Source organism: Antechinus flavipes, chromosome 4 (genome assembly GCF_016432865.1).
Source record: "Antechinus flavipes isolate AdamAnt ecotype Samford, QLD, Australia chromosome 4, AdamAnt_v2, whole genome shotgun sequence".
NCBI lineage: Eukaryota > Metazoa > Chordata > Mammalia > Dasyuromorphia > Dasyuridae > Antechinus > Antechinus flavipes.
Window position 1 is genome coordinate 473,172,703 of NC_067401.1, and position 23,187 is coordinate 473,195,889.

The window sequence follows — 23,187 nt, forward strand, 5'->3', positions numbered from 1 at the left end:
GAAAGAAGAACTTGAAATATGAACTTGGAATATGATAGTTTGGAAAGCAAAGGAACTATGATTATAACCAAAACTAACCTATCTAGCAAAAATTAATATAATCTGACAGGAGGAAAGGACTTTCAAGCGTTCCTGTTGGGAAAAAACCAGAACCAAAAAAGAAAATTTGACATTCAAACACAAATCCCAAGAGAAGTATAAAAAGATAAACATGAATGATAAATCATAATGATTTACCAGATTAAACCATTTACATTCTTATAAGGGAAAACTGTACATGTAACCTCTTACAAACTTTGTCATCATTAGGGTAGTTAGAAGGAGTCCCCTTAAAGAGAGGGCATAAGTGTGAGTCTATTATGTTGGGATGATCTCCAAAAAGGTAACGAAAAGATGGCAAAGAGGGATTCATGGGTAGAAAGAGGAAGGGGGAGGAAAATGGAGGAAATTATTTTGCATCAAAAAATGTTCAAAAAGGAGAATTTGCAATGGCAAGGGGAATGGAGGGGGGCGGGCAATGCTTGAACCTCTCATCTCAACTGGTTCAAAGATGTACAAATATATACACATATAGAGAAATATGTGTGTATAGACAGATAGCTCTTGTTTTACATAAAGAATTTTGAAAGGAACATGCATTCCAAAAGAAAAAAGAAATCTGTGTTAACTCTACTGTACACACTCTCTCTCCCACTCCTATCCTTTGACTTGGAGCTACTTGGCCTCCTATATTTCCTCCCTTATACCCCTCCCAAGAAAAAAGAAATTTTAAAAATCCCTCCTAGTGAAAACAGAAGAATGGATTCGCTAAGAAACAACTACTGCTGCCTCGAGGATTAACTTCAGCCTCTGTTACCAAGAGAGGAGACCTTTGTGCCATTCCATCCACCTGTCTGCCCATCTCTCTGTCTGTCTTCTGACCTCCTGTGCTTGGGTATCTTTGGTAGCTCTCTATTCCCCAGTCCATGTGACTCATTTTCTCCTGTTTCCATATTTGTCCTCCATATTTCTGCATTCTGCATGATCTTCCTTCAGTTCAGACCAGGCCTCCAGGTGACTGGCCCCACTCCCACATGTTCTTCCTCCTGCTTTTGCTTCTCTGCCTCCAGTTCCCACATGTCCTTCAACTGTGCACCAGCTTACTCCCTCCACAGGCATATGGGGGCTCTTTCCTCTCTTCCTCCCTTTCTTAAGTCGACATGCAAATTCACTTTATGTAAAAACCACTTTATATAGAAGTTTCCAGGACAGTCCACTTACATAAAGCATGATTTATCTGTACACAGTATAGAAATTCATCTTGTCCTACAGAAAAGTAGGAGGGGAAGGGGCTAAGAGAAAGAAAGAAGGGTTGATAAGATCAAGGGAGGCAGTGGTGAGAAGAAAAACAGATTTTTAAGAAGTGTACAAAATAAAAAAAGAAGGATAAATAGAAGAGAATGGGATGGAGAAAAAACACATGATCATAATTGTGAATGTGAATGGAATGAACTTGCCCATAAAATGGAAGAGGAGAGCAGAATGGATTAGAAACAAGAATCCAATAATGTATTGTTTACAATTACACAATTGGAGGAGACACACACAGAGTTAAGACAAGAGGTTAGAGCAGAATCTATTAAGCTTCAGCTGAAGTAAAAAAAAAAAAGAAATATGTATATTCTTTTGCATTCCCATTTAGAAGATGTCATAAGTTGTTTAGCTTTAGTTTTTCCAGCTCCTGTTCTGTTCTGTTTTTCCCCTTTCATTAATATTCTTGTTATACTGATCCAAAACAGAAAAAAAGAGAGAGATTGAGAGAAACATAGTCACACAGAGAGACACAGACACAGAGACAGAAACAAAGAAAGAGAAACACACAGAAAGAAAGACAGAGAGGCAGAGAGACACACAGACAAAGAAAGAGACACAGAGAGAAAGACAGAGACAGACAGACAAAGAAAGAGACAGAAAAAGAAAGAGACAGAGAGACAGACAAAGAAAGACACACAGAGAGAAAGACAGAGAGATAGAGAGGCAGACAGACAGACAAAGGGAGGGAGAGAGGGAAAGAGAAAGGGAAAGAGAGTGAGGGAGCACTACTGATACCTCCTAACATTATTGTATTACCATCTATTTTTATAGCTCAGTTAATTTTGTTTTTATAAATTTGGATGCTAAAACCTTTGGAGTATATATGTTAATATTAATATTGGTTTCTTGTTCATGATTTCTTTCAGCTTAAAGCCATTTTTTGTTTATCCTTTGTTATTTTTTGAATGTTTGGTTTTTCTTTGTCAGATAGGATAATTGCAATTCCTGCTTTGGGGGATTCACCTGATGAACTGTAAATCTTTTCTCTATTATTCAGGTTTATTCTCTATATACTTTTATTTTAAAAATGTGTTTCTTGTAAGTAAAACAGGTTTTTTTTTCCTTATCTAACCTGTTACTTTGTCATTCGAATGGACTATTCACATTTAAAATTATGAAAGTTAGATTTATATTTTCCTCCATTTGTCTCCATTATCAGGATTTTTCAAATTGATATTTTTCTTGCTTCCTCTGTAAACAAATGATGTCTACAATTGCTTTAGTTTAATTATTTTTAAATGTGGTTTATTCTCACTAAGTCTTTCTCTTTCAATCTAAAATCTCTTCCTCCATTTGTCATTCCTCTCCCTTTGAATTTTGCTTATTCATTTTATTTGGTTGTTTAATTCCTCTCCTCACAACACTCCAGTTGATCAAGCAGAATTTCTCTTTTTGTTCTCTTTAACTTTTCCTTTTTATTTTTATAAAATTTAATTTTCTTTGCCCTTTTCCCCAAAAAGAGTTTTTCTTTATTATCTGTTCTTCCTCTCTGTCTACTTTAAACCTTATTCTCTGAATCACAGTCATTTTCCAAACTCATTCCCTCACTATTCTTTTCCTTCCTCGTGGAATGAGGTTACCGTTCTGAATTCTCTTGCTAAGCAATTTCCATTGTAGAGCTTGTCCTCCAGGACTACCGTTTCCATAATACCTCACTCCCCAAATAATTCCATTCCTGCAGGTGATAGAGAGGACATTGTGCATGGCAGGGTCTGTCCCACTCCATTCCTCATTATGCAGCCCACTTCTGATCTATACCCTACCCTCGGCTATTGCTTCAAAATATCCTCACTGGGTCCATTTCCTTTCATCCTCTCAGGTACCAGTTTTCCTCAAGACTCCAATTCCCTTTGCCAAAGCAAGAGGAGTAGTGGATCCAAGCACCAAATCCCATCTATCCACACCTGGATCATGTTTCCCATGTCCCTTCACAGGACATCTTTGTTCACCCATGATGACATTCATTAATTGTATCCCCTTCCACCACCATAGCAAGGCTTCTCCTTTTTTCTCATTCTTTCCATTCTCTCTATATATACCTCCTCATTCACTACAGGTCCTTTTCCTGAAGAACCACATTCACCTTCTTATTGCCCGCCTTTAACTTAACTAAGGCACACCACAAAGTCCCCTCTCTCTTCTTCTTCCTCTCTCCCCTTCCATGAACTCTCCATTTTGAAATCTAATCACAAATGGATATTGAGTCACCTGTAGGCTCTGCATCATCCAGTTCTGTTTATAATGCCTTAGGCCCCCCTCTTCACTGTTATGCTCACCTTCCTTCCCCGCTTCATCCTCAGCTTCTTATGTACATTAGAAAGAAGTCTCTTACTTGTCTCTCTGCTTTCATTCCTGCTGTTGATGCTCTTGCCTGATCCAATTTTTCACCCCTCCTGAATTTCTCTTTGAGAAGCAAGTAATCTCTTTGGGTCTGGGTTATTTTTCTGAGAATATTTTGAATATCTATTTATTATTGAATATTCATCTCTTTTTCATTTATGGTTAAATTCAAATTTTCAGGGTAGGTCAGTTTTGGCTGCATCCTGGACTTCATGGTTTTCCACTCCCTCCTGTATTTTCAGATAGATGCAGAATAGTCTTGTGCTATTCTAATTTCCTTTCCTCTGCATTTCAAAGTCTTTCTTTTAATTATTTACAGAATTTGTTTTTGAATTGAATTATTAAATTTGATGGCCATATATCTTGGAGTTTGCAGCCTTGGATTACGTTTCTGTGTATGTATATTTTCTGGAGGTGATCTATGGATTCTTTTGATTGACATTTTATTCTCTCTGTTCAGAAATTCTGGACAGTTTTCTTCTATTATTCCTTGCATTATAGTATTCATGTTTTTAAACTTCTTGATTTTTTTTCTGGAAGATCTATAATTCTTAAGTTGTCTCTACAATCTTGCCTTTGAGGCCAGAATATTTTGCTTGAAGAACACATGTGCTTTTTAAGGTTTTTGCTTTTTATGTCTCTCCTTGCAGAGTGTCCTTCACAGCTGTGTATTTTCATTCCTAATCGATTGTCCTCTCTTGTTTCATTGGTGATACCTGCTATCCTAGGGTTCACATCTTTCTATTGCTATGCCAGCCAGTAATTTTGCTTTCATAATTCTTTTGTTGTTCTTTTTTAAGAAATTCTTTTTAAAATTTCCTTTTTAAATCATTCAGTAGCAACTTGTTGTGGTTTCATCTTTTCCTCAAATTTCCCAAGGTACTCTGGTCACGTCTTAGACAATTGTCTTTGTTTGGCAGATGTCTGTGTTTCTGTACTAGATCTGAAGGCTCTCTTTCTTTCTGCTCGTCATGTTTTCTCTGTTAATTTCTCTGCTAATTTCTAAGATCTGAGAAGTTTTTTTCCCTCCTTATATCTGGTAATTTCAGTTTTGTTTTCTTCTGTATTTCACTTTCTGACTCCCTCCCTTCTAAAACTGGTTTCCCTCTGTGCAGTAACTCAGACAATCTCCTCTCCTGGGGGGGACAATTGATGGCTGACCAGCCTAGGTCTCTGCTTTTGGGTGGTGATGGCTGTGGGGTGCCCCTAGAGGGCTGTTATCCCCCCTCACCGCACAGCATCCCGTCCCATTCTCTGTTTCTCAGCCTCCGGCCAGGCTACAAGGCTCATGGCTGAGCTGCTGTTTCCAAAAATGAGGAAGTTTCTGCTGTTTGGGGCTTGAATGGGGAATGGGTATCAGTTACCCTTGAAGGGAAGGGGAGCTTGGGCTCCGTGGCAAGTTCCCCCTGCTTCTCCATAGCTCTGGAGCTGGGCCGGGGCCTTCGCCTGGGTACGTTTCCGCAGTTTGGAGCCGGGCTCTCCGAGGCCCTGGAAGGGGCAGGAGAACCAGGGCGTCGGTGTGCCGCGAGCCAGCGAGTGCGGTGTCTGGTACAGGCTCACTGCTGCCGGGTAACATGGTGGGTGATGGGGAGGGAGATGCTGAGGGAGCTTGTCAGTCATTAGGTCATCGAGGTTTTGTTCAATCTTCTCTTAGATTCTGGTGTCCCGGACCATGGGGAAGCTGAGGTTGTGGATCTCTGGTGAATATCTGCCTTGTGGAGGTTTGAAAGGTCATGGGTCAGAGGAAATGTCCGGTCCTACTAACTACTGGACATCTGAGCCAGACCTGGATCCTGCTTTCTCTTCTGGACCTTTCCTCCCCTTCCGCCAATTCTTACTTTATTGGGACCTCCATTTCTCCAAGGAGGGAACGGGGTTGAGGGAGAATCTATTAGCGAATTGTGGATGATGTCCAGAGGCCTTTTAAAGTTTCCCTGTTTATCTGGCTCAGTGCTTAAAACTAATTGCCCTATTAATGTGGAAAAACAACCTCGTCATTGTGAGTTTTCCAAAGAGCAAGTTGACTTCCAAGAAGAAAAAAGCGATTTTCTCATTCTCATAATAACAACAATAGTGATATAAAAAGAAAGATCAAGACCAAACTCCCTCTGGAAAGAGTTTGTCCCCTCACACCCTAATGACTCTCAGGCTGACGCCTGCCTCAACCACGAAATGCTGGCTTCCCACCATCTGCTGTTCATCAAGCACGAGGACAAACGAAACAATGAGCCCCACATCTGCTTGCAGAATGCCCAGGCTCCGTGGCGTCACCCCTGGCTGCCCACCCGCTCGTCCGCCCGGGCAGGGCCCGGCCTGGGAGTCCGGGACCAGGAGGGACCCGGGGAGCCCGAGCCTGGCGTGCTGGAGACAGAGGGGACTTTGGAACGTCCGTGTTAGAGCCCAGAGTGGAGAACATAGAACGTCCGTGTTGGAGCCCAGAGTGGAGAACATAGAACGTCCGTGTTAGAGCCCAGAGTGGAGACCATTAGAGCTAGGGTACACATCAGTAACCGGAACATGGAAAGTGAGTTCTGGACAGTCACTTAGAACGTGGAAAGGAACATGGAAGAAGCGAGGAGCCTTTGTAGGGGAGAATCAGAGCTTAGAATGTGCATGGGAAAGGGTGAGAACTTAGCCGAGGAAGGGGCTGGAAGATCAAGCTCGGACAGAGACGACGCAATGTCGTGAGCGAGACGTCCTTTGCCTTTTGGATCGGGCTTTTCTGGGGCAGCATGGTCGCGTGGAAATGCTCTTGGGAGAATCACACACGTTTAACCTGTGCTGGACCACTTGCTGTCTAGGGAAGGGGGAGCCATTTGGAGGCCAGGGTTTCGTCAGGTGGATGTCGAAAGTTATCTTTGGGTGGGTTTTTGGGGAAAAAAAAGCTTTTATTGAAAAGCTTTGTCATTGTTCTGAGCGAGGTCTTCCTTCCTCTGAATCAGTTAGGTAGGGATAAGCAAGTGAGAAGAGAGCTCCGCGGGGGACAGCGGCGGCAGACGCAGCCCTTCGGCCGGTGGTCACTCACCTGCCGCAGATCCCCCAGAAATGTGGCGGGAGCGTAGTGCTTGAGGGCCGCTCACCCGATGGGGAGATTCTTGGCTCCTCTGTGGAACGGGCTCTTCCATGTGTGAATGCAAAGGACTTCCCAGGAAGCTCGCTGACTGAAAATTATCTATGTGTGTGTGTGTGTGTATAATATATATACATGCACATATATTTACACACAAACACACAATACACATACATGTGTAAAATATATAGGAACACTCATACACATAAACACATATGTTTGAAACACAGGTGCAAAACACACCACATGCATAAGTATGCACTACACACACATGCAGATATGTACACATGCATGTGGATTGCATAATCCAAATACATATATGTATCGACACACAAACATAACACGTGTAAAATGTGCACTGTGCATACATGAACACACATGCATGTGGATTGTGCCTGTATTAGGCATACAAGCAATATATACATGCAGGTATAGAATGCCCTATACACAGATACATGTTGTGCACATGTAAACATATGTGTGCACGTGTATGTGTGCACATTGTATTGCACATTGTGTGTGCATTGTATTCTATGTGCAAAAACATGCAAACACACATAGACATGCAGGTATAGAATGCCCTATACATGCAAACACAAATACACATATGCACATAAACATGTACATACACATATAAACGCACATGTGTGCACACACATGCATGTATAGTGTGCTATTATTTCGTTGGGTCTCATGACCCAGTGGGCCTTGCTGTCTATGGGATTTTCTTGACAAAGATACTAGAGTCTTTCACCATTCCCTTTTCCAGCGGATTAAGGCAACCAGAGATTGAGCCGCTTGCCCAGGACCACAAAGCTCATCGTCTGAGGCTGGATTTGCACTCAGGCCTTCCCGACTCCAGGCCCAGCGCCCTGCCCACTGTGCCGCCTCGCTGCTTCATATAACACATCCCACTCCATGTATAATGCATTTCAGTGTAACTGGCGAGTCTTTGTCCTGGTTTGTATTTTCTGTGTATAAACAGACACTGAACAAAGTTAATGGACCCCAGGCGAGGACCCCGTGTCCTAGAGGAAGATGAAGGGTCTTCCCTGGGGAGGGGCTGTGGGCCAGGAAGGGCTATTGGGCCCCGAGAGGCCATGGTGGGGGACCAGAAAGGTGCTTGTTGGCGGTGTCTCCAGATGGGAAGATCGGGGAAATACTGCGGATGCTTTGTCCGGATTTAGGGAAGTTTCTGATGCTTTGGGGACGAGACAGAGACATGAGCTAAATGACAGCGTAGTTGGGTCCCTTCACGAGGGAGTGGTTGAAAAAGAGAAGCTGTTCTTGGATCAATGTCAGCTTGGAAAGCAATCTCTAGAGAAACGTGGCCGCCATCTATTGGCTTGCTAACATTTTTATCCCAGATTTGGATAAAGCGAGAGATGGGAGAAGGGGAGCAGAAAGGGAATAAGCATTTATATAGTGCCTTCTCTATGCCAGGAGTGCTTTACAACCAATATCTCTTTTGCTCGCCATTTTAATCCGATTTCCAGATGACACTGTTGAATAAACCCAAGCTGTGCTGTTTGTACCTTGCGTGTACCCAGCTGTTTGCAGGTTTTCTCCCCCTTTAGACAGGAAGCTCCTTGGGAGAAGGAACTCTTTGGCCCTTAGCACAGTGTCTGGTACCCAGTAGCCCTTTAATAAATGCTTATTGATTAACTGATGCAAAGCTGGAAGACAGCTAAGACATTGCCTGGGTAGAATTTCTTTTTTTTTTTTTTAATAACTTTTTATTGACAGAACCCATGCCAGGGTCATTTTTAACAGCATTATCCCTTGCATTCACTTCTGTTCCGATTTTTCCCCTCCCTCCCTCCACCCCCTCCCTCAGATGGCAAGCAGTCTTATACATGTTAAATAGGTTATAGTATATCCTAGATACAATATACGTGTGCAGAACCGAACAGTTCTCTTGTTGCACAGGGAGAATTGGATTCAGAAGGTAGAAATAACCCGGGAAGAAAAACAAAAATGCAAGCAGTTTATATTCATTTCCCAGTGTTCTTTCTTTGGGTGTAGCTGCTTCTGCCCATCCTTGATCCATTGAAAGTGAGGTAGATCTCTTTATCGAAGAGATCCACTTCCATCAGAATACATCCTCAAACAGTATCATTGTTGAGGTATATAATGATCTCCTGGCCCTGCTCATTTCACTCAGCATCAGTTCGTGTAAGTCTCGCCAGTCCTCTCTGTATTCTGCTGGTCATTTCTTACAGAACAATAATATTCCATAACGTTCATATACCACAATTTACCCAGCCATTCTCCCATTGATGGGCAGCCATTCATTTTCTTGGATAGAATTTCTAAAAAGACCTGGATAACCCTGAAAAAATTATGCAGTGAAACGTGATTGGGAGGATCCCTTGTCAGCCATGTCAGAGGGGAGAGCCCTTCGAGGCGGCCCCTGGGCTTCCTCCCAAAGCTCCTCTTCTGTGATTGTTTTAACAAATGAGTGAGTTATTGCCAAGTAGGGCCAGCACGTCGCTGCAGAGGGTCTGCAGGTGGTGCTGAAGGGGCAGGACGGTGCCGCGGGGAGGGCCCGGCCTCGTGTGCCGACTCTAGGTCAGCTCTGAAGATCCCTTTCCTTGGTCCAAGCCTTGGTTTTCCCACCGAAGAAGCCATAACATCCATGTGACTTAGCTCCCAGGGCAATATAGAGACCTTAAGGCTTCCTAGGGCTGGAAGTGACTACACGGACCGTGATCCTGCTTTGGGGGACTGAGGCAGGAAAAACATTCTTTTTTTGCCAACTCTCAACTATCTGGAGGTTTCTGCAGATGTGGATTTAAAGGGGAAGTTGAGGAATCTCACTGTGGGGAAGAAGAATACGCTTGTCTTTGTGTCACTGAGGGCTTTTTAATCATCTTTTTGAGATGACAAAAGCGTTTGCATTTTGTTGTGTCACTTGGGTCACGTCTCTGTTCTCTCTGAGCTGAAGGAGGAGGAGGTGGAAGAGGAGGAGGAGGAAGAGGAGGAAGAGGAGGAAGGAGGAAGAGGAGGAAAAAGGAGGAAGAGGAGGAGGAAGGAGGAGGAGGAAGAGGAGAAAGGAGGAGGAGGAGAAGGAAGAGAAGGAGGAGGAGGAAGGAGGAGGAAGAGGAGAAAGAGGAGGAGGAGGAGAGTGCTTACTTGGCAAGTTAGGGGAAACTGGAACCTCACAAGTCCCACCTGCCCCTCACTGACACTCGGGTCACTTTGGGCACACCTGCTCTCTCACCCACGACCTCAAGACCCACTTTGGTTCCCGGTCCTGGAGTGGGGAAGGCCTCGGTTCAAATTCAGTTCCCTCTTGGTGTGTTTCCTTCTCTGGAACATGGTGGCCGTAAGGTCCATTCCGGCTCCATCTACGCTACATCATTTATAGCTCTTGTAACATGCTTATATGTGTGTGTGCATATATGTAACTGTGCATGTGTGTATGTGTAAATGGATGCATGTACATGCATGTAAGTACATATGTAAATGCACATGTGTACATGTGTGTAGATGTAGGCAGAAAATGTTACATATAGGTAGATGTGCATATACGTCAGTATGGGTATACATATGTACCTGTGTGAGCATGTATAGGTGTAAATATGTGTATATGTGTGTATATATAAATGTGTGTAAGTACATATGTACGTGTCTCTGTCCATTTCTGATTTTTCTGAGTTTTTAACAAATTTCTCCCTCCCCCCGGCGCTGACGGCCCTTCCGATTAAGTTCCTGCTGCGCCCCGCCACCATCCTGCTCTCCAGCCAGTGCCCCCTCTGCTCCCCGAACTCGTCCTCTGCTTTGTCTCTGCTCCTACCACTCCCCGTCCCTCCCAGCTTTTCTTTGTCCACCACCCGACACCTCCTCCTCTTCCTCCCGCCCCTCCCACCTCAGACCCTCCGCAGTCACCCTCATCTCTTTGGCCACTGGACCCACAGGGTTCTGGGAGGGGGTGGGGACCTTGCAGACCACCTCGGACTCTTCACAGGAGCGTAAGGCTGAGCGCTGGGGAAGCCTAGTGCTTAGTCCAGTCACCTCAAGACCAGGTAACTTGGCCAGTCACCCAAGCAGCAAGCATCCAAGCAAGGCTGACCGCCCCCATCCAGGCTCCCTGGGGTGTCTCTCTAGGCCCCACGGTAACCAGCTTCCACACAGGACAAATGCATCAGGATTTTTTTTTGCTTTTTATTGAAACAGTAAATGCCCCCCACAGCAGAGCAGAGGTGGCAGGGGCTGCAAGCTCCAATCGGCTTCCTTTTGCTTGACGAGGTCAAAGGCGATGCTCTGGAACAGAATTGGAACCAACTTTCCTAGTCTAACAATCACTACAAAACAGCAAGTAGCTTAACAACTTTGCAAAGGAAATGCACCTTACGAGGGATTTAACACAACTTCTGGGCCTTTTTTGCTTCTGTAACGTAACTGGCTCCGGGCGTCAGGGAACCGGGGGCAGCTCAGTCTGGTGACTGTACAAAGGCCAGTGGGTGGCCCCCCACCCGCCTTTTGGTGGGGAAGGGGCGAGTCAGGACTCTCTCTCATGTGGCTTCAACCAATAACGCTGCGCCCCTTAGCCTTTGGCCTGTAACTGGGCCACTAAAGGGGCAGCTCGTCCCCATCCCTGGGAGCCGGTCCCTTCCAAAATCCCAGGAGGGAAGGGCGGGCAAATTAATCTCTGGGGAACCCTTTCCTCCTCGGCCGGGAAAACACCAAATTCATTCTCGGCCTGGTGTAGTCCCAATCTGGGCCAGACCCCTTCCCCTCCCCCCAGGGGAACTTCGCCTCTCCTGTCTCTCCCCCGCCCCCAGCCTGGCCAGAACTGGACCCCCTTTCTGAGGCTAATCCTCCGAGTTGGCGAGCCTTCTCCAAAGCCAACATTGGGAGACCCCGTCCCTCTGCCCGCGGGGGCTGCAGCCGGGGGGCAGGGCCAACGCCCCCTCTCGGGGGGGGGCCCTGAGGACCCCCGGGCCCTCAGTTGGCCGGCTCCTGGGGAGACGGCTGGCTGTGCTCACACATCGCCGCCGAGTCCGAGACGTCGGTCAGGGTGGCTGAAAGAGAAACGGAACAAGGCGTGAGCTTCACTTTGGGCCTGAAAAAGCAGCACAACATGAGTCCTCCTGCTGCAGCCGGTCGCTGAGCTAGTCGGGGGCAGGATTTGGACTCGGCGCGCGACCCACTGACCCTCGGGACTGGGGCCGGGGGTCGTTTCTGAGAAACCACGAGGGACCGGGTGAGTCAGCGACCGGTCTGCCCCGTTAGCTCCCCCACAATCTGGCCACCGGAGCCGACAGAGTGCGCAGGAGCCCGGCCCTCTGTGGCCCTCCGGCGCAGCGGGCTCCCTCGGTGCTCGGGCCGAGGGTCACTCACCGGTGGATTCTTTGGCGGTGTCGGCCAGAACGTTCAGCGGGAGAGGAGGGGGGATGTAGTGGATCCCCGGCAGAAAGCCCGGAGGGATGAACTGAGGCAGCGGAGGGTAGTAGCCCTGTCTGAAGTCTCCGCTGGAATCCTGCATCTTGGGAAACACAGAGCGGGCCCTGAGTCCGCACCGGGAGGGAGGGGGCCGAGGGATCCCCCCAGGGCCCCGCCACTGAGCCACGAGGCGGGGGTCACAGGCGGAAATGGAGCCAAGCAGTGTCTCTCCCTTCTCTTAATGGGCAGGGGTCACACTCAGAGACCACCCGGAGCTCTGGAGGGGCAGCCGGGGGCACAGGGGGGAGAGGAAGGGGCGGGGCCGGAGCCAGAGATACAGGAGACAGAGGGAGGGATGGGGCCAGAGTCGGGGATGCAGGTGCAGAGGGAACTGTCCCTGCCTTGGCCGGGGCCCTTAACCATGCCCCTTAACCGCAAGGAAGGATTCCGGGGCTCTGAGGGACCTTCTGGGGGAGAATTGGGGCAGGAGAGGAACCTTTGTGCCTTTCTTGAACAAAAGCACACATTCCCAATACCCGAAAATTGCCCACCTGGGGCTCACAGGGCAGCTCAGTGAGTCGGGGGGAGAGGTCAACCTAAAACTTATGAAGAAGAAAGAGCTTTGGGTGGGGGTAGGTTTGTCAAGGAGCACTGATTAAATCATAGCAAAGAAGATACGGGGGTCCTAGAGTGAGAGCTAGAAGGGACCTCAGAGACCATCCAGTCTGACTCCCTCAATTTACAGAAGAGGAAACGAGCCCAGAGAGGCAAAGAACTTGTCCAAAGTCACACAGCTAGGAAATATTAGAGGTGAGATCCGAACCCAAGTCCCAGCTCCAGAGAGTCTGGATGCTGTCTACATTCTGGGTCTGTTTCCTCTTCTATAAAATGAAGTCATTTAAGGGAGGGAGGGGAGTCAGCCAGCCTCGGCTGAAGGAGAGGGAACTCCCGCAGAGGTCACCCCTCGCCCCGGGGCGACGGGACCCTCTGGAAGGCGGCCATTTTCCCCAAGGAAGCCGGGGCACACCCGACCCCTGACTCACGAGCAAAGAAGAGGAAGTCCCCGCTCCGTGGTTGCTGGGAACGTGGCGGAAGCCCCTCTGGAGGGGCAGCCCCGGGGCCGCGGGGGAGCCGCGGTAGCCGGACTGGTTGACGAGGCCCAGCGGGAACGGGCGGTAGTGGTACATGTTGGCGTACCCAGGATACATTTTAGACTGCTCCCTCTCCAGATACTCAGGCCCCATCATGCACTCCGGGGCCACGTTGGAAGGATGCCCTGGGTGGAGACAAGAACGGGGGCCGGGGGTCACCTCGGACCATCCAAGGGCAGCGCTCCCCAGAGTGGGCCCCGAGGCCTAGAAATGAACCCCATTTCCCAGAGTGGGCCCCAAGGCCTAGAACTGAACCCCATTTCCCAGAGTGGGCTCAGAGGCCTAGAATTGGACCCCACTTCCCAGAGTGGGCCCCGAGGCCTAGAATTGGACCCCACTTCCCAGAGTGGGCCCCGAGGCCTAGAATTGGACCATGCTCCCCAGAGTGGGCCCCGAGGCCTAGAATTGGACCATGCTCCCCAGAGTGGGCCCCGAGGCCTAGAATTGGACCATGCTCCCCAGAGTGGGCCCCGAGGCCTAGAATTGGACCATGCTCCCCAGAGTGGGCCCCGAGGCCTAGATTCGAGGCCGCTCCCCAGAGTGGGCCCCGAGGCCTAGAATTGGATCCCACTTCCCAGAGTGGGCCCCGAGGCCTAGAATTGGACCCTGCTCCCCAGAGTGGGCTCAGAGGCCTAGAATTGGACCATGCTCCCCAGAGTGGGCCCCGAGGCCTAGAATTGGACCATGCTCCCCAGAGTGGGCCCCGAGGCCTAGAATTGGACCATGCTCCCCAGAGTGGGCTCAGAGGCCTAGATTCGAGGCCGCTCCCCAGAGTGGGCCCAGAATTCATTTACAAGATGGTTTCCTCCCCCAGATCTCTGAGCACAACCCCATCACCTCAGGCAAGGAGGCAGGAAGTCCCAGCTCTGGTGGGCCTAAGGTAGTGGGAGGGGGATTTGCGCCCAGCTTCTCCCAGGGGGGGGATTCACAAGGATGTAAGTGGCCTATGCTTCCCAGCTGCTCTGGGGCCGCCAGCGCGGAGCCTGCCCTGGGCGTCCCAGCTTGTGTCGGAAAGGGCACTTTGTACAACTCACAGGGCACGTGTTATAGCCACGTTGTGGGGATTGTAGCAAGTGAGGGGGGAGGGGAAGCCGGGAGGGGGAGGGGAAAGCGCCCGATTTCCTACTCCTGAGTGACCTTAGCCGGCTCATGGAAGCGGCCCAAGCTTCAGATAAAACCAAGTTTGGGTCCCTTTCCACGCTAATATCGTTCATTTCAAATTGGAGGGCGCGAGTTTTCACCGCCCGGAACTGCACTAAGGCACTTGGCCCCTGGGAATCACTCCCCCTCCTCCTCGTGTTTTCATGGGGTCTCTAGCCGGGACTCCATTTTCTGGCTTTTAAAGCACACCAGGGTCAGAACACGAAAGCGGCCCTTCTAGGAACGAATGAGGGAGGCCGAGCGCCGCCATGAGCCCCATTTTGTCGGGGAAGAAACTGGGGCTCGGAGGGGCGGGGCCGGGGCCCACTCACTGAGCTACCGACTTTGCACACGGGCCGGTGCGATCCACTAAGGACCTTCTGTGGCCCGGAGCGTCCCGGTCCTGCTGAGAGAGAGCCCCCGGCCCAAGCCTGGAGGGGAAGGGCGCAAGGGGGGGGCGCTACCTTTCTAATTCAATCCTCTCTTTTAGAAAGAGGGAAACTGAGGCCCAGAGATGCTGAGAAGGGCGGCCGCTGCAAGCTAGAAGCGCAGCATGGGGTGGGGGGAGGTGGCGTTTTTCTGGGCGGAAGAGGGGGAAGGGGAGTCCCAGGCTCTGCCTCCTGCTGGCTGGGGGCCCTTGGGCGCTAAAACCCCTCGCCTCCACCCTCCCTAGGACTCAGCTGTCCCTAAGTAAACCGGGGAGCCGGCTCAGAGGAGGAGGGGGGCTCCCTCGCGGCCGCTGGGCCTCGGCCCGCGTCCCCGCCACCCCCCACCGTGGGGGCCCCCGCGGCCCGGGACGGGGCAGGGGTCCTTACCGAAGTCAGCATAGGGTGGGCTGGGGGAAGCCGAGGTGGAAGCCGAGAGCTGCGGCGGCGGCGGCGGCGGCGGCGGCGGAGCGGGCAGCGGCACCGGCATGGGCAGCGGCAGCGACCGCCGGGGCTTGCAACAGCCATCCAGGCCCCGGACGCCCATCCCTGAGGGCCCCGCGGCCTCCAAGGCCCCTATGGGGCCTCCCCCGCCGTTGCTCCCCGGGCCCCGCTCGAAGGGCCCGGGGGGCCCGGGCCGGGGGCCCATGTAGGAAGCGGCGCGGCCGTCGGGGCCCGCGTCGGGGCCGCAGGGCCCGGGCCCGGGCATGGGCATGGGCATGGGCATGGGCAGGGGCAGCGGGCGGGCGCAGGGCGCGGGCCCCGGGCCGGGGCCGCCCAAGGCCGCGGCCTGGCCGGCGGGCTCTCCGGGAGGGTCGTCGGGCTCCTCACCGTCGTGCATCTGCCTCTTGAGCACCTTCTGCGCCGCCATGATCTTCTGGCGCTCGGTGATCAGGTAGCACTTCTCGCAGGTGCACTGCTTCCAGCGGCACTTGCCCACGTGGCCTTTGACGGGCACCAAGAAGCCGTGGTTGCGGCATCGAGAGCACTTGGGGGTGCGCAGCATCTTGTCTGCGGCGGCGGCGGCGGCGGGGGCCTCCTTGGGGGGTTCCGTCTTCATGGCCCAGCCGCGGGGGCTGGAAGGAGGGGGAGGCGGCGTGGGAGGAGGCGGCGCCGTCGGAGCGGGCGAGCGCGGCTGCTGCGGCGGCGGCGGAAGGCCCTCGTGTCCCAGGTCGTTACACTTGTAGCAAGTCGGCGCCTCTGCAGACCATTTGCACAGCAGGCCCTTTTTCGGGTGCAAAAGAGGCAGCGGCCCCTGCACCCCGGGAGCCCGCGGAGGGGAACGCCGAGGGCTCTCGGCGCTCATCGGGGCCGGGCAGCCTGCACAGGCATAGGTTCCGGCCGCTGGCTCGGACAGCGCAGGAAACTGAGGCCCGGCGCGGGCTGCCTCTGCCGTCTCCGGGTTGGAGGAGTGCATGGCGCGCACCTCGAGTCCCGGGGAATTGCTGTTGCATGGAGACCTTCTGGGTGGGGGAGGGGCGGGGGCGGGAGGGGGGGGTGTTGCTCGGGTTGAACGCGAGGCTCTGAGTTTCCCTTCCTAAACTCTGTCACCCTGAGCCGCGCGCCCCCGGCCCGAGTTAGGAAAGTGATCGGCCTGGGAGCCCGGGGAGGGTGGCGGGTCCCTCGGCCCCCCCTTCCCCCCCGCCCGCCAGGGGGTGCCCCTAGAACCTTTTTGCAGAAGCCTGCACCGAGGGGCCATTTCTGCAAAACTCAAGTATCAAAGGTCCCCGGGGTGCAAAGAGCCTGTGAATGACCCCCCCCCCCCAGTGACCTTCCCGGGCACTCTCCTCAGCTCGGGCGCGGGGAGGGCGGGGCACGAGGGAGCAACATTAGGGAATCCATCTTAGACCCGGAGGAGCCCCTCCCCCATCGCAAAGCCGCGAGCACTGATTAAGCGCCTACTGGGTGCATGGCAACACACGTGTACTTATGCATATCTAAGTACGCAGCCCTTCCCCGTCGCAACGCCACGAGCACTGATTAAGCGCCTGCTGTGTGCCGGGCAACGCACGTAATATGCAAATACACGTAGGAGCCCATATATTCAAGAGATACATTTATAAAGATAGATGGGGAAGAAAGGTGATATTCATAAAGGAAATGGAAAAATTAAAATTTCTCAGAAAAGCAAAAGGCCTGGGGCACCCAATTAGACACCTTCCGTTTGTCCCGGATATCCAGTATTATTATTACTATTATTACAAGCCAACTGACAACTCTGGACCTCCCAAAGTCTGACCCGTCCCTCAGGATTATCCAGGGGATACCACTGCTCCCCACCAGGTCACTCGCAAGCACCGCGGGCTAAAGGAAGGCAGGAGGCCCTGATTGGCTGAAGTGAGTCCCGCTCTCTGGGGCCGGTGGCGGGAGGGGGGGAGGGGGTCCTCACTGTGCCAACCAAAAAGCGCTGACCAAGCCTGCGCAAGACCGCGGGGAAATACAGGATCCTGCCCTCGAGGATGGGGGAGCGGGGAACCGAGGGAGATGGGAAGCCCTAAGCGGGCTCACACCCTGGAGAGCCGCGGGTACAGGAGGCGGGTGGGAGGGAGGGAAACTGATGCCCCCTCTCCCCCTCCGGGCACGTGGATCCCCCAAGGGCGGGCCGCGGAGGGGGGGGGGACCGAGCCTGCCCCTGCTCTCGGAGGGCGGAAAGAACAGTGATAGAGAAGCGGGGATGGGATCGTAGGGACACAGTGATCCAGGAAACTGTGGGGGGCAGGGTGGGAGAAGCCGGAAGGCTTCCCCGAAGAGGTGACATCAGAGTTGGCCCTTGAAGAGAAAGAAAGAGTAAATTGATAGGGATTTTGGAGGGAGCAGGAAATCATTTCTTCATCCCTTTCCCCAAATTTTAGGACCGGCCTGACCCCTGCCGCCTTCCCTGAGCTCCCACTCCCCTGGCACTCAGTATCCCTCCCACCAAATGTGGATGCAGGCCTTTCTGGGAAACTGAGGCAGGAGGCGTAGGAGCCAGACCCTCTGACCTCTCCCCACCATGGGAGCATCGGGGTCTCAGGGGTCTCAGTTTTTGTTTGTGGCCCTAATGCTTAGATCAGAAAGGTATAAAGGAAACTTATTAAAAACTTCTTTCCTTCATCTCCCACTAGTTAGCTGGGAGATCTTGGCAGTCAGGCAGTCAAGGAGCATTTATTAAGCACCTACTGTGTGCTGAGGCCCTGTCTTCCTCACGAATGCGGACAGAGGAGGGGGGAGCTAGACCCCCAGGAGGTGCTGAGGGGCCAAGGAAAGGCTTCCTGCCAAAGGGGGATTTTAACTGATCCTGAAGAAAGCCATAGGAGAGAAAAGTCAGACTCCAGGGTCAGCTGTGCATAGAAATCCAACGGGGATAGGGTTTCCTGTGCAAAGGGAAGCCAGTAGGGCAGCATAATAGGGCAGGATGTCGGCCCTTCCACAGTCACAAGAGGCAGCTTCACCTGCAGACTGACTGGCTGCGCTCTCCATCTGGGGGTCTGACCCAGCCCTTTGTCACGTCCGGCCCCAGACTGCTGGGGCCCTTCTGCCTGGGGCTTTGCCCTTCTCACAGTGCACCCTCGCACCGGGATCAGGCTTGAGGTTCCGGGCCTTATCCCATTTCTGACCCTTCTGCTGAGCCGTTGCCCAGGGCCACGCTCCAAGTATTTCCTGAACTGGATTCACATGCATTTCCTAAAGGAGCAAGACTGTAGCATGGTCAATGCTGAGGGACGGGGCTCTCCTCCACAATGAGGTGACCCAGGCCAGGCCCAATGGCCTTGCGATGGAGAGAGCCATCTGTGCCGGAGAGGACTGTGGGAGCTGAGGGTGGACCACAACCCACCATTCTCACCCTATTTGTTGTGGTTCGCTTGCATTTTGTTTTCTTTCTCATTTTTTTTTTGACTTGATTTTTCCTTGCAGCAAAATAATTGTACCAATCTGTATGCTTATATTGGATTTAACATATATATTTTCCCATGTTTAAGATACATTGGATTACTTGCCATGTAGGGGAGGGGGGAAGAGGAAGAAATTGCAACACAAGGTTTCACAAGGGTTAATGCTGAAAAATTACCCATGCATATGTTTTGAAAATTAAAAAGTTTTAATTTAAAAAATGCATTTCCTAGAAGGTGGCTTGGAAATTAGGTTCTACCCCCTTATTTTGCAGATGAAAACCGAGGCTGGATGGTTTCATTTTTTATCTTTGTATCTCCAGCTTGTTGCCCTGTGCACATAGTAGCCTCTTAAGATGTTGGCTGATTGGCAAAAATGATTTAAAAAATGAAATTCAACGCTGGGGAGCTGGGGAGAAACAGGTATACTCGTTTGTGGCTGGTGGGATTGCAGACTCAAAATCTTTCTTTTTTGGGGGAATAAAATCTAACAATTTACAGGAAAGATTACAAAAGTAATCGTCCCCTTTGACCCAATTATTTGTTTTGGAGAAAGAAAAATAACTGTCTGTCCCAAGATTTCCATGGCAGGACTGTGTAACTGCAAAAAAATTGTAAACCCAATCTCGAAGCAGCCTAAACATCTGCCAGTGAGGGGATGATTGAATAAATGGTGGTACATTAGTGTAATGGAAAACTGTAATTCAATTAGATGCATGAGGACGACAGGAAAATAAGCAGAGAACTTTTATTAAGTAAAGCAGGACAGAAAAGGCCAGAGCAGATGGATAATTCCAATCATCTAAAAATCAAAGCAAATTAGTACGAATGGAGAAAAATCCTGATAAAGACACGGGCCGAGGGAGGGACTGACACGCTGAATTTTGTTTATTTGAGTTGCAAAACAAGTTTAAGTTATTGAATTAAGATTATTTAGGTTAAATATGAAGGGATAGCGCAGGTAAGAAAGCTCCCTCTGCTGACGTAGGTCAGGGCCTGGTGTCTGAATCATTCAGAGTTAAATGACGGGTCTGGAGTCTCCCGGCCCCTTTGTGTCGGTCAGAACTGGAATCCGAGATTTGAACACAGATCTTCCAAGGCCAGCTCTCCACCCACTACTTTAATGAGTCATTTTCCCCAAAATCTGTGAAACAAAATGAATGCTGAGGGAAGAGAGGATTTCCCCCATGATACATTCCTCCCGTGTTGATTCAGAGAGTTTCAGCAAAATGGAAAAATGGCAATGTGGATTTTCATCACAGTTGGAGAATATTAGTAGGCAGCTAATTAAAGTTTCTGGGTTTGAATGGGGCCCCGAGTGGGTCATTTCACTCTGTTTGCCTCAGTTTCTTTATCTGTAAAATGAACTGGAGAAAGAAATGACTAACATTCTAGAATCTTTGCCAAGAACTGGGGTTACAGAGTTGGAGACGACTGAAAAAATGACTGAACAACAACGAAATGTTTCGCAACCGACTCTGCCAACAGTAGGAGCTGGTTCTGAGGCGGTCCAGCTGTCTCTGAATCACCCCCCACCCCGGGGGTTTGAAGGGTCCGTCTGCTCCTGTAGGAACCAACAGGGGAGGCAAGGTTGGAGGCCCCAGGTGCCTTAACTGGGTCTTTCTCTCTCCGAGTCTCAGTTCCTGACTGGACTAGAAGCTCCCTAAGGTCCTTCCCAGTGGGACCATAATTGGTTACATTTGAGAAATTTAACAGGAGTTGTTCCTTTTGAAGGTCACCAGCTCAACCTGGTGTAATAGTGAGAACCCCAGAGATGTGCTATCGGGAGATCTAGAATCAAATCCTTAACTCTGCTCCTTTCCAGTTAGGGGACCATGGACCACTTACTTAACCGCTGTCAGCCTCAGTTTCTTCTTCAACAAAATGAGTAGAATTGAGGATTCTTTTTAAATTTCTTAAACCAGAAATATTTTTCTGGTTATTACATGTATATTAACTTTTTAAATACCCATTTATTTATGAATCATGTTGGGAGAGAAAAATCAAAACAAAAGGGGAAAACCATGGTAGAGGGGGGAAAAAAACAGAAAAAAGAAGGGAACATGGCATATGTTTTTTACATTCAATCTCCATAGTTCTTTTTTCTGGGGGCAGATATCCAGAGTTTATTGAGATTGCCTTAGAAGAATTGGGAATGGTTAACTTGGGTGTCCAAGATTGATTGTTCAGTGTGAGCTGAAGGTCAGAGTGGACCAGAGCTTGGGAGAGATGAGATCTTCTGTTTTTCAGCTTCAGGGAGTCTCTTCAGGTCTCTGAAGGGAGAGAAACTCTCTGGAAGGAAAACAACATGTATAAAGGCTTTTATCTTCATTGTCTCCCAATCCTAACTTACCTCACCAGGGACTGGGAAATTTCCCCTTAGATCTCCCTAAAATCTTTGAGTTGAGATACAGACTTTCCCTCTGAATATTGTGTGGTATGTTCCCTTCTAGACACTGTCTCTAATTTGAATCTGGTGTCCGCTTTAATAAATGGGTTTATTTTCTATTTGCTATGTATGGTCTTTGTGGAACTGACCTCTGGGAAGAAGAGAGAAAAGCATTGAATATAGGGCTTGGATGCCTCTTCCCCATTAAGGGACAGAGACAAGGGCACAGCGTGAACTTAAATATCATTTCCTCTAGACAGTAACGATATTAGAGCTATAAAACTACCCGACTACCCCTTCTCTAAGGGGGGGAGAGTGGCCAGCCTCATGACGGCAGTTTCTTGCCCCCCTCCCAGAAGGAATCAAAGTCTCCCTTGTGGAAGGATGATAGAGAAGATCCAGAGATGTCTCTCTATTCACACCTCCCTGAAAGTCTGCACTAGAAGCAATGGGAGAAAAAGGGCCAATCTGGGCTTGAGAAGTTCTGCTTTTGATGGGATGGTTCTCACCCTCAGGAAGTGGGGCTCCCAGGCCTTGGAGGTCTCTTTAAACAGAAGCCAGGCCACTGAAAATTCCTTTTCAATTAATAAGCTTTTATTTTCTGTCCCTTTTACTCCCCCCACTTGGAGGTGAAGCAGGGATGGAAACATGCTCTAAATGGGCAGCGCACACATGCCTTCTACCTTGTCTGGACGGAGCCTTTAGTTGGTGTTTCTCCCCTTAGAATGTACGCTCCCTGAGGAGAGGGGCGGTTTGCCCCTTTCTTAGCCCATTTAGGCCTAATTGATCTCTACTGCGGGATGATGGGATTGAACTAGATAATAAAAATAGTTAGCATTTATATAACACCCACTGGGTACCAAGCAATTTTATAATTATTATCTCATTTGATCCTAACAACAACACTGGGAAGTAAGGCTATTATTATTCCTATTTTATAGTCAAGGAAACTGAGGCAAGCAGAGATTAAATATCTTGTCCACAATCACACAGCTGAATTTGAACTCGGGTCTTTCTGACTCCAGCTTGGTGCTCTATCCATTTTGCTGCCAGTTTTACCAGTCTTTAATACTGTACAACTGTTAATGTGTGCATGAAAAAAAATGAACAAATACCTGGAAAAGAGAGAATGTTGGAGAAGGAAGGCAAAGCAAAATCAAAAAATAAAATAAAAGCCCAACAAACCCGGAAGAAAGAGTCTATTCTACCGGCAGCAGCATAAAGGAAAAGCAAATCAGAACGAATGGACAAAGTAACCAGGTGAAACCTTAGAAAACGGGCCTGAGCAGCTGTTCTGACATTGTGTGTGTCTAATGTACTTTAGGTGTTATAGTAACAAAGCGGAGTTATTGTGTTAGTGTTTAAAATGCAGTTTACCCTAAATCTTGCAAGTCTGAAGACTTGCCTTTCCTTCAGATGGAGAAAGGACATATCTTCGTGTTTTCAAAGGCAGATGAAAGATTTGCTCTGCTTGACCCCCACTGGGCGGGCCGGGAAACATGGGAGAAAGACCAATTTTTGATAACAAATGATACTTTTTGTTGACGTGGGCCGTTCTTTGGGATGGCTCACCCCCTCAGGAGGGGGGGTCCCTGTTCTTGGAGGCCTCGTTAAATGAAGCTGGTTTTTTTTTTTTTTAATTAAAAAGCACTTATTTTCCTTCCCTTCTACTTCCCCACTTGGAGGTGAAGTGGGGAGAGGGAAGACTCTCGTAACAAGTATGTCTGCCAAAGCAAAGTAAATTTCCCCGTGGGTCATGTCGGAAAATGTTTGCCTCGTTCAGCATCCTGAGCTCATCATCTCTCCGTCGGGGGGGTGGGCGGCCTAGCGGGCCCCGTCTCTTCTGGGACTCAGGATTCCGGTCATCGGATTGATCCAGTCTTCAATCTTTCAGAGTTGTTTGTTTTTATAAAAACTGCTATCGATTAAGCCGGCCTCCTGGCTCTGCTCCCTTCCCTCTGCATCCGTCCATAGCTTCATTTCCTATAATAGAACTAGATTTGTGCAGCCATTCCCCGGGGGGGCTACAGAAAGAGCATCTGTAAACATGTCTGGACATCGA

General features: G+C 49.8%; 1 protein-coding gene across 1 annotated transcript; it reads right to left on the reverse strand.

Moving 5' to 3' along the window:
* Nucleotides 1-11,598: 11,598 nt before the first annotated feature.
* On the reverse strand, nt 11,599-16,191 carry DMRTB1 (DMRT like family B with proline rich C-terminal 1). The gene is made up of 4 exons (XM_051996852.1): nt 15,258-16,191; nt 13,195-13,427; nt 12,110-12,254; nt 11,599-11,790 (listed from the first exon to the last, which is right to left on the reverse strand). The coding sequence occupies exons 1-4, from the start codon at nt 16,171-16,173 to the stop codon at nt 11,714-11,716; spliced, it is 1,371 nt and encodes a 456-aa protein (XP_051852812.1). The 5' UTR covers nt 16,174-16,191; the 3' UTR covers nt 11,599-11,713.
* Between the last annotated feature and the right edge of the window lie 6,996 nt (nt 16,192-23,187).

Coding starts and splice junctions, on each gene's coding strand:
- DMRTB1 (XM_051996852.1), bottom strand. CDS start 16,173: ATGAGCGCCGAGAGCCCTCGGCGTTCCCCTCCGCGGGCTCCCGGGGTG. Junction 13,428..15,257: donor CCCACCCTATGCTGACTTCG/GTAAGGACCCCT, acceptor GTCTCCACCCAG/GGCATCCTTCCAACGTGGCC. Junction 12,255..13,194: donor GGACTTCCTCTTCTTTGCTC/GTGAGTCAGGGG, acceptor GTGTTTCCCAAG/ATGCAGGATTCCAGCGGAGA.